Source organism: Podarcis raffonei, chromosome 9 (assembly GCF_027172205.1).
Source record: "Podarcis raffonei isolate rPodRaf1 chromosome 9, rPodRaf1.pri, whole genome shotgun sequence".
NCBI lineage: Eukaryota > Metazoa > Chordata > Lepidosauria > Squamata > Lacertidae > Podarcis > Podarcis raffonei.
Genome location: NC_070610.1, coordinates 70243595 through 70258921, shown reverse-complemented (window position 1 = coordinate 70258921; position 15327 = coordinate 70243595). Strand labels below are relative to the sequence as shown.

At 47.7% G+C, this 15327-nt stretch overlaps 1 protein-coding gene across 6 annotated transcripts in view; it reads left to right on the top strand.

The window, feature by feature from the left end:
* Nucleotides 1-601: 601 nt before the first annotated feature.
* Nucleotides 602-15327, top strand: part of SEPTIN11 (septin 11) — a 102220-nt gene continuing 87494 nt past the window's right edge. For 3 of the 6 annotated variants that reach the window (XM_053404342.1, XM_053404343.1, XM_053404345.1), the window contains exon 1: nucleotides 603-903. In XM_053404342.1, the coding sequence (XP_053260317.1) occupies nucleotides 877-903 (27 nt within the window). In that variant the 5' untranslated portion in view covers nucleotides 603-876. Of the gene's footprint in view, nucleotides 904-15327 lie in introns of all 6 variants that reach the window. The other 3 variants (XM_053404344.1, XM_053404346.1, XM_053404348.1) reach the window with 3 other exon arrangements.

Genomic DNA, 15327 nt, shown 5'->3' with positions numbered 1-15327 from the left:
AAAACACAATGAAGCAGCACACAGCATCGGAAGGAAATCATTAAGCGGATGCCAAAACCCTTCGAAATTGGTTTTGGGAGTCTTCCCACGCTGGCAGCGACCCTGCCTGGGATTGAACCCGCAGCCTTCCGCGCGCAAAGCGGACGCTCTCTGCCCCTGAGCCACGGCCCCGCCTTGCCCAACTCAGCAGCAGTCGAGGGGAGAGCGCGAGGTCCTTTCCGCTGCCCACCTTAGCCGTTCCCATGCCCGGCGGCGCACACATGAAGGCAGAGGGGGGAAATTCAGCCCCCCAACACCCGCCGCGTCCCCGCGCCTGCCCGCCTGGCTCTCTCGGAGGAGAGAGAGCCGTCCCCGCTCGCGCGCTCTGCCCGGACGGACTCGGGCGCGAGCCCCTCGCCGAAGGGGCGCCTGGCGCCAATGGCTCCTCCAGCCCAGTCGAGGGAAAGCGCCTTTCTCCCCGAGGCGCCTCCCGGCCCCCTCAGTTCTTCGCGCGCCCCTTTTGGGGCAGGCGCCTCCGAGCGTGCGCGCGCGGCGGTCCAAAACGGGGTTGAGGGGAGCTGGGGGGGTGGGGAAGGCCGCCTCGCGACCCCCGCCGCCCGCGCACCCGTCCCCATTGCACAGAGGCGCACGTCCCCACTCCACCCACCCCTCTCGCCAGCGAATGGTCGCTTCCAACCGGGTGGCCATGTTTGCCGCTTATAATCGCGAGCGCAGGCGAAGCCAGAGGCTGCTTTTCATGCGAGCGGGGAGGGCGCTCGGGAGGAGGGGCAGTGGCAGCAGCAGCAGCCGCCGCGTCAGGCGCCGGGGAAGAAGGCGAGCAGCAGCAGCAGCGGCCGGAGCCTCGTCGTCGTCGCCCTCGCCCCCCTCAGCAGCAGCATGGCCGTGGCGGTGGGGAGACCCTCGGTGAGTGAGGAGGGGAGAGGCGCCCTTCCCGCTGGAGCGCCCTTCCCGCTGGAGCTCCCCGGTTAGCCGGGCGTGCAGCCCATGTGCGCAGCGCCCGGGCTCGGATAACGGAGATGGGGAAGAGCGCGCCCGAGCCTCCCTTCCCGGCGGCTGAGGCGGGAGAGCGAGCGGGCGAGGCGGCGGCGGCGGCGGCCGCTTGTTGCTTCCCGGGAACGCGAGCCAGAGAGACCCCGCCTGGGGTCCGCGGCATTCCCCCCGCCTTCCCGCCCGTCCGCCTTTCTTCCATCTCTCTCCTTCTCCATTCATTGCAAAGGGGATCGCCGGAGGTGGGCGCCTGTGGGGTGAGAGGCTGAGGGTGGGTCGGATTTGCGAGGGACGGGACGCGTTCAGACGTTACGTGCCAGGAGGAGGGCCCGGACCCCGGTTTCTTTTCCCGTGTACCAAGCTTCTAAAAAAAGAGCGGGGGGGGGAGAGAATGAAAGAAAAGAAAGCTGGGAAAGGGGTGTGTTTGTTTGTGTGTGGTAGCAAAATATGGAGCTGGTTGTCTTATCTAAAAATAGGGCACACCAGACGAAAATCGGAGGGAGTGGGTAGTGGAGACGGAAACACGAATAGGCCGCCCTCCCTGGCGATTCTGAAAAGGTGCCCGGGATCAGTGTCAGTGGAAGGAAGGTGTGTGGCTTCAGAAATAAAGGAAAGGAAAGGTGCCTGAGGTTGCGGATGGGGAAGGCGGCAAAGTTGTCCTCTAGGGTCGAGGGACATGCTTGTGTTGTGGAGAAGGCATGGGGAGCATAACGGGATGGCCGCCTCCCCAAACCATTGTGAGATTTTGTTAGCTGGCTGAGGAGCCAGGTGATATACAGTTGCAACCCCACAACCTCTCGGAGCACCACATCTCTCCAGGCCAGCGCATCATTCATCTAGGACATGCAGGCATGCACCAGCCCTCGCCAACGTGGTGCCCGCCCCCAGATGTGCTGGACAACAACTCCCGCCAGCCCAAGCCAGCACATCTAGGCGAAGACTAGCATATGCAAATATGTAATATTGCAATTCTATACATGTCTGCTTGGGAGGAAATCCTCTTTCAGGGGACTTGCTCTGACGTGGGTTGCAGCTCTGCTGTTGATCTCAGGGTCTTGAGTTTGAGCCCCACTTTGGGTAAAATATCCCTTGTGGTCTCTTCCAACTCTACAGTTCTTTGATTCTAAGACTCTCTTTGCTTTTCCATGATGCAGAAGGGGGTGGTGTTAGAGCTGTCACTTTGAATCTTTTCATATGAAAGACCAGAAAAAAATATGGGGCATATCCTTCCTTCCCCCCAAAGCCTGCCTTTTTCCTTCTCTATCTTTCTGGCTTTTTGTCTTACCTTCTTTTGCATCTTCTCCCCCACCCCCTCTTTCATTGGGGACAACAGCAACACCCCAGAACAAAAGAGAGAGACACATGTGATTCTATGAAGTGGCAAGTCCTGAATTGGAATCTCACCTTTGCCATGGCAAACCTTTTGGCATGCCGTGTGCGAGAGCATCTGTGAGGCATGCAGAAGGGCGCAGGACCATAGCTCAATGCATCTGCATGCTGAAGATCCCGGGTTCAACCCCTGGCTGACCCCAAGTAGGGCTGAGGAACACCCCTGCTGGAAACCCTACAGAGCTGCTGCCAACCAGTGTACACAACACTGTGCTAGATGGAACAGTGGCTTGACTCAGTTTAAGGCAGCTTCCTAATGTTTCATCTTCTGTAAGGGGACAGTGGTAGTGCTCTACCTTACAGGGTTGTTGTAAGTGTGCAGAACACCTTGAGCACTTTAAAAGTCAAGCCATAAGTGCATACGTTGTTAGTATTTATATTAGTAGACTGGGGTGTGACTTTCCTTGCAGATCATGACCCAAGAATAGAAAATTAAAGTGCTATAAAGAATGCAGGCTTGCAACACCCGTGTGTGGTTTCCGATTTACTGCTTTTTAGAGAACTTCATCTTTTAGTCCACATTGGAAAGGGAAACAAGCTGTAGGTATATAGGGTTGTATATATTGTATCCTGGTGGCCTGTTAACCGCATTTCAAACAGGGCAAGGCAAAGGGGCTGCATATAGTAGGATGTCTGTCTTTCAGGACTGCATTCTTGGGAGGTTTTCAAACATCCTCTGTTCAGGCAGCAGCAATGGTAACGGGAGTACTGGATGGAGATGCCTTAACCTAGCCTTCTCCTTCCTTTCCCAACTCCCCCCACCCCCCAAAAATCACTTGGGCGAAGAGTTGCAGTATTCTCTGGGATCAGAAGCAGAGCTGTGTGGAAAAGCAATAGAGGCAACTAGAAGTTTGGTATTCGTATAAACTTTAACTCGCTTAACATCCCCTCTGTCTTCTCTCTGTCTCTCTGGTTCCCCAAAGAATAGACACAGAAATGATGTTGGCGACTCAGTTTATTTGTTTGACTCTTAATGGCTTCTCAAGCAGTTTCCCACACGCTGAAGCATCCAGCTGCTGCCCTTCCACTGTACAATTCTGTTTTTTGTTAAGGTGGGGAGTTGAGAAATGTCAACTCGAGCGGACGCAGTCATTTGCCACAAGAAACCTCTGCAAGGCCTATAGCACCTTAAGGGTTTCTCATACACCCTGTGGCAAAAGCCCGAAGCAGATAAGAGAAGGTGTCAGTTTGTATACACCTATAGGTGTGCATTGGGGTTGTGAAGGAAAGATTTAAACAAATGGAGGCTAAAAAAATATTAAGGGACATATCCTTTCAAGGTTGAAGATTCAGGCTTGAGGATCTTCTTAGCCATTAAAAATAGGAAGAATACCCTGGAGAGATGTTGGGATGAAATTAGATCTCTGAAGGAGTCTCTCCTCCCTACTTTTTTGGTAGGGTTTCTTTCCTTTTTGATAAACCAGTGACGTCTGAGAAACTTTGTTTCACAGGCTTGCCAGGCTGCTTCACATAAAGAAATCCTTACCGAAAGAGAGACATAGAGATCCTTTTTATTATGTCTATAACTTAGAGAGATGTTGGTGAAAGTAAATGCTGGCCATATGAAAGGACTCTTATACATCTTGAGGAGGGGAGGGAGGGAGGGAGGGAGAAGGGGACTTGATTGACTTTTTCCTGTTCGTTGTGTTTTTTTTTTAAGTGCATGCCAGTAAAACAGATGTTGCGCGTGAGCAAATGACTTCAGTGTGGCTACTTTCAGAATGTGAAAAATGGTGTCTGCATTCAAGATGTGACCTGGCTCCCTTGCTTAGTTTCTGTTACCGTTTTATAATACAATTTGTGGCTCCAGTAGGGTAACGGACTGCATTGTGTTTTGGCAATTGCATCATGCCCCACCCTACCCCACTTTATTTTTTAAAAAAGAACATTGTTCATGTAAATATTTTTTTTTTTCATTTATCATTTTAAATGAACAAAAATTACACTCTTCCCACCGTTTCCTCTGTGCGACTGGTAACAATTACGTTTCAGTTTGGATTTGGATTTGTTGCTTTCTGAAAGGGTCCAGGGCAAAATGGGTCCAGCCACACGGGAGCCCAAATAAAAGGTATTGTGGCTGATTCACAGGGCCACAGCATGAGGCAGTGAGATATATGAGCTGAGGGTAGCTTTGTGAAAAAGCCACTCTCCTATGGTGAGTTGAAATAGTCTCCAGGCAATTGAGCAGGTAAGCTTCTGTAAGATGGAAGAGAATGGTGGTGATTTCCCTTTCCTTTCAAGGTAACAAGAGTGACACATATGACTGACATGTATTTGTGGGCAGACACATTAGCAACATCTGTGTACTTGTTTGTGAAGCTGGTGTTGTGGACGGCAATGAGAGTTCTATCACTAAAATTCCAGCTTCTACATCAAACAATGGTTTAAACAATCTCAACTATCTTCCCCATAATGGCCCAGTTTGCATGTCATGTATAATGACTATGATTATACCAAGACAGGCCATTGGTCCATCTAGTCTAGTATGGTCTACACCAGGGGTAGTCAACCTTTTTATACCTACCGCCCACTAATGCATCTTTCTTGATGGTAAAATTTCCTTACTCCCCACCATTGCTCGATCGAAGAAGGATTCAACTTGTGCCGTAGAACCCCTTACCGCCCACCTAGAATCCTGAAATGCCCACTAGTGGGCGGTAAGGACCAGGTTGACAAATATGATCTACAATGATGGACAGTGGTTCTCTGCAGGGTTTCAGTCAGGGTCCTTTTCCGGTTCCACCTGGAGATGCCAGAGTCTGAAACTCTTTATTGATGATTACCTTCTCTCTTGAGTTTTTTTTCTCCGTGCGTGCAGAATAGAAAGAGGTGGATATCCCTGAGCATGTACAGAGTATAATGTCATTAACTCATCCCAGCAAACCATCACACCTCTGGAAATGGGGACTATTCAAAAAGCACGTCAGACTTTTAAAACTCCTTTTAGCGCACGCACACACCCAAGTCATACTTTGACTCCTTGCCAACCTATCCCAAATCCTTTTCTTGCAGCTCCTCTATTCTTCCCATGAAGTGTGACATATTTAGTGGATGGTCTCTAGAGAGCATGGAGTCTTAGGAACAGAGGGGCCCCCTCCCCCTCTTGTTTTAGCATGACAGCAAACTGCATAGCTGTCAACTTTCCCCTTTACTTGTGAGGAATCCTATTTGGAATAAGGGAATTTCCCTTTAAAAAAGGGAAACGTTGACAGCTATGCAACTGTGGCCTTGCATAGACTCTGGGGGTCCAGTTTCCTATTACCTAACACTTCCTTTCCATATCTTTGCAGGAATCTGCCTATTGTACTACTGCTCTGATGAGCAGGTTAATTGGGTTAATCATTAATAAAACTGTTGGTCATGGAGAGAGAGAGAGAGGGCACATTTGGCTTGTGTGTAGGATGTGGGGAGAGGAACTGAAAGAAAGATCAGTCTGGCTTGATTTAACAGAACCAAGATAGCATTATTGAGTCATGGAATTTGCCCACTGAGATGTACTGGGGAAATGACACTGCGCTGATTATAAAATAATGCACATAAAGTAACAAGGGCAAACGTTATCGTGCAAACCACTCTGTTTGGTGGTTTGCTCTAGCTACTTGTATGAGTAACATTATCTAAAGTATAAAGTATATCCACATTTGTAACAGAACAGCTACTGTCAGACTCCAGCCTGCAGCAGGGATCTATCTATGAAGACAAAAGTTTCACTATTTTTAATTAAAGCTTTAGTCTTCTACCTTTACAGACCCAAGACCCGCCTTTAATCTTAGCCTGCAACAGGGCACCCAGTTAATATTTTTGCCATATTGTCTATCTTTCTCCCTCACACCTGGTATCTGCTTCTTTCATTCCTCTTCTCCTAATTTTATTCCCCCCTCCTTTCCCCCTCCTAAGCATTCCTTGGCTTCACATTACTGATCTTGAGAGCTTCAACTTCCACCAATGTTATAAACAAGTTTCTAGATCTCATGTCTCTCGGAAATTCTTGTGAATGCAAATGCAATAGGTCCGAACGGACTGCTGTCCCCAGAAGGCAAGTGAGGAGCTTCCCATTTTTATTATAGTTCAATTCATCATAATTTGAATAATTTGGAACTGGCAGCAGGACCTTGCTTACCACTGCTGTTTATTCAGACTCCGGTTGTTAGTACCTGATTTGCCCGTTGCCAATAGTTCCTCCTTTAAAAGTGTGCCAGTTCCATGCAAGCTGCTAATTATGTAAAAATAGGCTATGCAAAGCAGCTGCTTCAGCAGTGAGGTGCTTTGCAGAAGCTGTTAGCATAAGACTATAAGAAAAGCTCTCCTGCATCAGAGGGGAGGCTTCCACATGAAATTTATTACGGTCAGAGACCAGCTTGAGAAACACAAATGGAACTACAATCCCAATATCAAAACAAACATTTAAAACAATATACAACAATGGATTTTAAGTTTAAAAGTGTGGTAGGCATATAAACACATAAAAACTTTAAAATAGGCTACCTTAGAGAAATGACCCAAAGTCGCCCGTGGATCCCGGTTTGGGAATTTTCTTAAGCAAACTAGATTGAATCGGGGGGTGGTCTGCACCTACAGATCTATGTGCAGAATCTGGTGACAGTCCTGGTCATCTTGTGGTCTTTGCCTAACAGGAGAAGATTGAATTTTTGCTTTACTGGGAGGTCAGCAAGCCTCACCAGCAGGGGGTCAATGGTTTCTCTACGTGCCTCATCTAAAAAATATGGGTTCAGGGCTTCCTATATCCCCCAAAGGACAGGCGCAAATTCTCTGGTCATACTGGATTTTTTAAAAGGATACTTCCAGGACCGGCGAGGGCAGAGCCGAGCTTCTGGCAAATGTAAAAGCCCTTCTTGCATTACTTATGCACACAGGAAGCTGCTTTATACTGAACCAGACCTTTGGCCCATCTGACTTAGTATTGTCTGCACTGACTGGCAGCAGCCCTCCAGGGTTTCAAGCAGGGAGCACCTCCCAGTCCTTCAGCATGCAAGGCATGTGTTCTGCTGCTGAGCTGTACGCACCAGAGTTATACCACCTGTGAACAAAGAACCATAGAATAGGGAGGCACTTCAGATGTCACGTAGTCCAGCCCTCTGCTGAGGAGGGAGACCCTGCTTGCTCTGTTTAGATGTCATTGCTAATTTTCTCCGGTGGCTCTTTCCTAAGACCCCTCTAATCCAGTGGCAGAGAGTCCCAATGGTTGTTGAAAATGGCACTTTTGCCCGTTGTGAACTGACAGCCTTCTTCGGATTGCAGCTGGTTTCCAGTGTTATATGAGAGGGAGAACAATGTCTGACCGCTTCTCCCTCTCTGTATGTGTGCCATTTGTGGAATTGTTTTATTGTGTATTTGAGTTACGTAATGCTTTTGTACTTGTAAACCGCTTAGGAGCCATTAGTAACTCTGTAGGCTTCTGTTGAGTCCCTGCCACTTTAAAAAGAAATCCACTAAAAAAGCCAGAAGTGTTTTAGTCTTTCCCTGTAGATGCCACGAGTCCCATGGCGGCATCAAACATGGTCTGATCCTGAGGACGAATGGGAGGAACTCTCAACAAGTTGGAGCTGGGGACCTTGGGAAGGCCCAAGTGAGATGGGGGAAGTTGGTGGGATTCAGGAGGTATCAGAGTCCAGGGAAGGGGCTGAGAGCGTGGAGGATGGACTACAGGAGGTCTTTGGTCTGCTTTGGATTTCACCATGCTGAATGTCAATGGGGGTTATGGGAAGAAATAGTTTCTGCCCAAGCATCCCTCTCCCATGGCAGCATCAAAACAAACTTATGGGGTAGGTGTTGGTTCCATGCAGAGAAGGTTCTGATTTTAGTACAGTCATACATCGGGTTACAGCTGCATCAAGTTGTGTTTTTTCGGGTTATGGACTGCCGAAACCTGGAAGTACTGGAACGGGTTACTTCCGGCTTCCAGCGGTCACGCATGCGCAGAAGCGCTAAATCACAACCCACGCATGCACAGAAGCGCTAAATCACAACCCACGCATGCGCAGAAGCGCTAAATCACAACCCACGCATGCACAGAAGCACTAAATCACAACCCACGCATGCGCAGAAGCGCTAAATCACAACCCACGCATGCGCAGAAGCGCTAAATCACAACCCACGCATGCGCAGAAGCGCTAAATCACAACCCACGCATGCGCAGAAGCACTAAATCACAACCCACGCATGCGCAGAAGCGCTAAATCACAACCCACGCATGCGCAGAAGCGCTAAATCACAACCCACGCATGCACAGAAGCACCAAATCACAACCCACGCATGCACAGAAGCACCAAATCACAATCCGTGCATGCGCAGACGTGGGTTGCGAATGCTGCGGGTTGCAAATGTGCATCCTGCATGGATCACGTTCGCAACCCAAGCGTCCGCTGTAGAGCCTCCATTGCCCTCGCTCAGAGCAATTCCACGGGCTGGTTCAGACATTCATTACTTGGTGGCTTGGTGCTGAAGGTGTGAAGTGACTGACTAGGAAAGCTTTCCACGTGACCTGAAGTTCTGCCTTTTGAGGACATCTTCATACATGCTAGCATTGCTGGATGGACATGCCTGCGTGAACCAGCAATATAGGTGCAGCCAGATATCCCCAAGAGCCTTGAGTTCAGTGCTTGTAAGAGGAAATGTCAATGTAGGAATCAAAACTGCACCACCTTTTAGCGGGTGCAGTTTCTGAAACTACTGCTTTGCAGATTTTGCAGTCTAATTTTGCTCCCAGAATAGCTGCTCATTCTGGTCTTAGGGGATCTGGTACAGGATGAGGGGAAGGGGTCTGCCTTCTGTCCCCTCTCCCCCAAAGACTAGGGAGCATGGCCATAAGTAAGGAATGCCCTGTGTTATAATCACAAATAGTGAGTATTGCCTTAAGAAACAAAAGGCGGGGAGAGTTGAAAACTGTTGAACAGCTACCCTCATGCCCTCCTCATTTGCTTCCCAAAATCATCTTGGATGCTAAGCAAAACTGGGGACTTCTATTCTGACAGGTCTTCGTTCCTCATAGTTCATCTTCACTAGTAGGGCTGCAAATTGGTGAAATAAATGTTAGTTGACGAAAACTAACTTTAAAATTGATTTTTTTAATTCACATAGTGGTGAAAACAGTGGTTTTGAAGCAAGAAGTTTACATGTTGTTGTCTTTAGGTGATGCACACGTGTGTTGTAGTGGTCGAAAGTTATTTTCAGTTCTCCATCAAACCTTGCAGCCTGGTTTTTTTAGATGGAGAATTTTAGTTGGTTCCTGAGTACACAAGTTGCTGCTTCTCCTTCTATCAGACGATATCTTTTTGTGTAGCTATTACCAAAGAGCACAGATTGGGAATATGATATGCTTTGTTCTTACTTGCAAAAAAAAAAAAAAGACTCTTGTTCTGTAGCAGCTTTCTCCCAATATGCACTGGACTTGCAATGTATGCTGCCCTTTTAGAATAAAATGGCTGGTATCTGGTTTCTAGCAAGCCTGTGGCTTTGCTGATTTCTTTCAGTTGCTAACCCCAGAGAAGCTGTGTGAGTGTCAAGGAGCGTGGGAAGTTCTTGAACATCTTCCTTAGCACAAGCTGGGGGAAATGCCAGAGAGCCTGAATTACTAAGACCCTTTAAATGCTGAGAGTTTCTGAGCTGCTTGGCTCTTTGCAAACAAACATACTTTTAATTTCAACAGCAATTTAGTCTCTTCCCGGGTTTGTAAGCCTTTTCTTCTCCAGAGCAAGATTTTCCTGGCTCAGTGCCTGCACCTGAAGGAATGTGGTGGGTTTTGTTTTCCTGTTTTGTTTTTTTTCTTTGCCTCATTCGCTGCAATTTCTTTTCCTTCCCTTTTTAGAAGTTGCAGGTTCAGGAGGGTCTCTTTTGGAAGTGGGTGGGCAAAGAACACACAGTCTGAGGATTGCAGGGAACCTGGAACCCCGCACTGCCTCTTGTGAATCTGCAAATAATTTGGTATTACTAGATTATTATTATTATTATTATTATTATTATTATTATTATTATTATGAATGCTGCTGTTAGCTTTTACTGTTGGGCCAGGCCCTGGGCTCCAATAATTGAGCTCTTGCGCCTCTGAGCTACGGAGGCCAGTGGTTTTCAAAGGTTGTGGCATGAGAAGATGACAAATGTGGCAGGAAGATTTAAGGATAACCAAACGTTTAAACATTTCAGTGCAGTATAGTATAGCATAGTATCGAAATATATTTTAATATATACAGCCAGAAAAACAGTATCTTCGCCTCTCTTCAAGAACACTGGCTGCAGTTCTGCAACACATATTGTTGTCAACCGGGATTTTCAATTCTGAGAAATAAGAAAGATCAGAAAAGAGAACGTCTTGGGTTGATGAGGAAATGGGAATTTGTTTGTCTCAAATCAGACCTAATATAATTGAGATTACCCAGCAAAAGCAAGCTCACACCTCTCATTGAGTTTGTAGGCATACTAAAGGTACATATGTAGGAGGCTCGCTTATAATTATATTTTGGGAATGAGTCATGTTCTTATGTAGCTGCGTTGTGTTATACTTTCAGGGGTTCCCCGTGATCATACTATAAAGTAGTTGTGTTCCATGTTATGAACCAGGCACTGCTAAGAGTTCTTTCCTTTTCCCCCCAATGTATTTCTTGTCAATAAAAAATTCGGTTCGGTGCAAGCAAATTTTTATTCTGAAACTGTGGCTCAGAGAAAAAAGTTTGAGGGCCACTCCCTTAGGCTTTCATATAGAGATTGAGTTGATCCTTATCCTTTGACCACAGAAAGCTCTGCCCAACATGTTTTACTAAACTCTTAGAATTTCTCCTAGCTGGTTTCATTTTCCTCTACTCTCTCCTAACGTGCTTTTATTTAAAAAAGCAAAAGCAGACATTCTGGGGACTTCATTTGCTGCTCTGTGATTGTGGCAGGTCCCCTTTCACATCATTCTGGCCATTGTGGCTTCAGCTGCCTAGCAGGCTATGGGTTTAATGATGAGAGGGAAGAAGGGAAAATGAATGAAGCAGGAGTGCCTGCACATATTGGCTTGGCTGCTAACTACCCAGTTATTCTTTGTGATTACTGCAGGTCCACACCTCGCCTCTTGGGCCCTGTGGCATGTGCAGAGAGCTAGGTGGGACGGAGGGACATTTTTTTGTCTGGCCTCGCAGAGTGCTTTTGCAGGCAGCGCAGTGGGTGTCTTGGCTTCTCTCACCTCCTGCAAACAAGCACCCAAGAGGAAGGGCGAGAAGCCAGGCTACTTCGCTCTCCCGAGTTCTGCAGACTTGGGGTGCTGTGGCTGTGTGGTCTCCTTTGCCTTCTCCTTTCCTTTCCGTGAGCCCAGTGCAGGGCATGAACGCTCAGAAGAGAAGGGATCTTCTGTTTATTTCCTCATTTATAAACATTCACCTTACAGCCCTCTCCTAAACTTGTCAGTGAAGCGTACACCAATGTGTATTTATTAAAACAAGGCCCCATTAAAAACAACAACACAGTACAAAACCATCATTAAAATGACTGGATAATCAAGAAAGTTTTGAACAGCTGCATCGGTCTGCCAGCACAAAAACGGGTCCTGGAAGTTGGAAGCGAGAAGGATGTCATGCTGAATCTCTGCTGGAAGAGTGTTCTGCAGCCTGGGACTAGCAGCACTAAATGCCTGACATCTAGCTGAGGCTAGCTGGGCCTCTGTAATATGGTGTGCAACTCACAGGGCTTCTCTGGACCTCTCTCCTGGGCAAGGCTGGACCAAGGCATTTTGCTGCCTGAGGCAATGAACAAGATGCATCCCTACCCCCTATTCTATGCACAAGGCACCAACTAAACTAGCAGTAGACTCTCACTTTGATACTAGCAACAGGATAGCACACATGGCAGAGGCAGCAGCCTTGTTTAGCGGGTCCAGGACAATTCGTGTGGCATACACAGCAATATCCGCCAGCAGAGGGCAAATGGCTTGGGGCTGAGGAAGATTAGTCAGGGGGCTGTTGCCACTGTCTCCCAGCATTCCACCTGAGGCAGTCACCTTACTCTGCCCAATGGTAGGGCCGGCCCCAGTCCTGGGTATGTGACATGAGGCACTTGCCAGCGGTACATTGATATTGGCTAGTGATGAGATTTATAGACTCCTGATCAGATTGCTCGGAAACTTCCTGCCAATTTCTGGTCTGCACGCCATGGTCGAAATTCAAAGTTCAGAATTCAGCTACTGGGAAAAGGGGAGCAGTGATTACTATTGCTGTTCCACTTGGAGCACACAGTATATTGCCATGGAGTTCCCAGCAGTTGGAGTTATTTCAGGGAGACACTATCTGCAAATCCAAATGGATGGTGGGATGATTCTCTTTTGGCTATATATGGACCAGCACTTGAGAGTAAACTTGGGAAGCTGCCTCATTCAGAACATTGAGCCATCTAACTGTGCTGTCTGCACTGACTGGCAGCATCTCTCCAGGAATTTAGGCAGGCCTGGAGATACCAGGAGTTGAACCTGGAACTTTATGCATGCAGACCAGATGCTGAGTATGAGTTTGCTGTGATGGTGCCAGAACACCCAACTGAACTTACCAGTATAATTGTTCTGTATGTGCCAGCCGCTAACTCCTCATCCTGCTTTCTGTGCTCATGTCGCTTGCTTGCTTAGGGCTGGTGAGAAGGGAAAAGCACCAGAGAGTTCAGCTGGGAGTGGATCCAAACCATTGACCTTTCACTAAAGCAGTTACTGCAATCTTTCAACTGGGCGGAAGTTGGTCGGTCCTGAGATTTGCTGCATTTGGTGAACTTGTTTTTAAAAATGAAATAAACCCAAGAGATTCAGGCCACAATCCCAGAACTGCTGCTGCACCATCTTAAATTACATTCACTTTAGTGGAATGCATTATTTAGGCAGGTGTCTTGATTTCTTTTCTGTAGGTTTTCATATTCTGGGACTAGCCGCATGCAAACTTTTATTAATCAAACTTATGGAACTGTTTGCCACAGGAATTTGTGACAGTCAGCAACTCAGTTGTCTTTAAATGTGGGTTAGAGGGGAATTCTGTTCAGGAGCTGTCAGCTAGGCTGGGTGGGACCTCTGTGTTCAAAGACTGGGTGTAGTAGCAGAGGCTGGGGAGAAAGCCAGAGACTTGTCTCCACTGTGCCTTGCTCATAACCTTCCTAGAGGCTTCTGGCTGGCCACTGTTAAGCCTTGGACTGGAGACAGAAATTTGTTCCCGTCCAGTATGGCAACTGCAATGTTTGATTTGATGGAAGAGTTCATTTCAGTTTGCTTTTAAAAAGAAAGAAAGCTTCTCTCAAGAGCTGGAGGGTGAAGAGCTGTGTTTCCCCGTTTGGTATCATCCATATCCATCCATAAGAGACGTCACCTTGCCAATAAAGGTCCGTATAGTTAAAGCCATGGTTTTCCCAGTAGTGATGTATGGAAGTGAGAGCTGGACCATAAAGAAGGCTGATCGCCGAAGAATTGATGCTTTTGAATTTTGGTGCTGGAGGAGACTCTTGAGAGTCCCATGGACTGCAAGAAGATCAAACGCATCCATTCTTAATGAAATCAGCCCTGAGTGCTCACTGGAAGGACAGATCGTGAAGCTGAGGCTCCAAGACTTTGGCCACCTCATGAGAAGAGAAGACTCCCTGGAGAAGACACTGATGCTGGGAAAGATGGAGGGCACAAGGAGAAGGGGGCGACAGAGGACGAGGTGGTTGGATAGTGTTTTCGAGGTTACCAGCATGAGTCTGACCAAACTGTGGGAGGTAGTGGAGGACAGAGGTGCCTGGCGTGCTCTGGTCCATGGGGTCACGAAGAGTTGGACACGACTAAACGACTAAACAACAACAACAACAACAACAACATATGTTGTGATACAAGTTCCACCACCTTGGACCATTGGCTGTGCTGCCTGGGACTGATGGGAGCTGGAGTCCAAACAAATCGGGAGGACACCATGTTTGGGAAGAGAGCTTTATTAGGCAGATCACTGACAGAAGGAACGGGGGTTGTTCTGGACTGAAGAACCTGACTCAGATGCCTCCTGGTTTCAAAGTGTTTAGAGAACTGCTCATGCTCCCAATATTATTATTACTTACTCTAGTGAGAGGAGGCCATATTTCAAGGATACTTATTGCAGTGCCTTCCAGAGGTTATGGATCAGAACTCCCATTAGACTTAGCCAGCATGGCCAGTGGTCAGGGATGATGGGAGCTGTAGTTCAGCAACATCTGAACTAGTGGAACTGTCTACCTTGGAAGGTGGTGAACTCTCCTTCCTTGGAGGTTTTTAAGCAGAGGTTGGACTCTGTCATGGATGCTTTAGCTGAGATTCCTGCATTGCAGGGGGTTGGACTAGATGACCATTGGGTCCCTTCCAACTCTACACTTCTATGATTCTATGGTTCTAAGATGCCATGTTGCCCTCTCACTGGTCCAGTGGGCTTTGTGGTTGTTATACTGAAGAATTGATGCTTTTGAATTATGGTGCTGGAGGAGACTCTTGAGCAACCTTTTTCAGCCATAGGCCGGTCCACCGTCCCTCAGACCATGTGGGGGGCCAGACTATATTTTGAGGGGGGAAACTGAACGAATTTCTAAGCCCCACTAATAACCCAGAGATGCATTTTAAATAAAAGGACACATTCTACTCATGTAAAAACATGCTGATTCCCGGACTGTCCGCAGGCCGGATTGAGAAGGCAATTGGGCCGCATCCAGTCCCCAGGTCTTAGGTTGCCTACCCCTGCTCTTGAGAGTCCCATGGACTGCAAGAAGATCAAACCTATCCATTCTGAAGGAAGTCAGCCCTGAGTGCTCACTAGAAGGACAGATCCTGAAGCTGAGGCTCCAATACTTTGGCCACCTTGTGAGAAGAGAAGACTCCCTGGAAAAGACCCTGATGCTGGGAAAGATGGAGGGCACAAGGAGAAGGGGACGACAGAGGACAAGATGGTTGGACAGTGTTCTCGGAAGCTACCAGCATGAGTTTGACCAAACTGC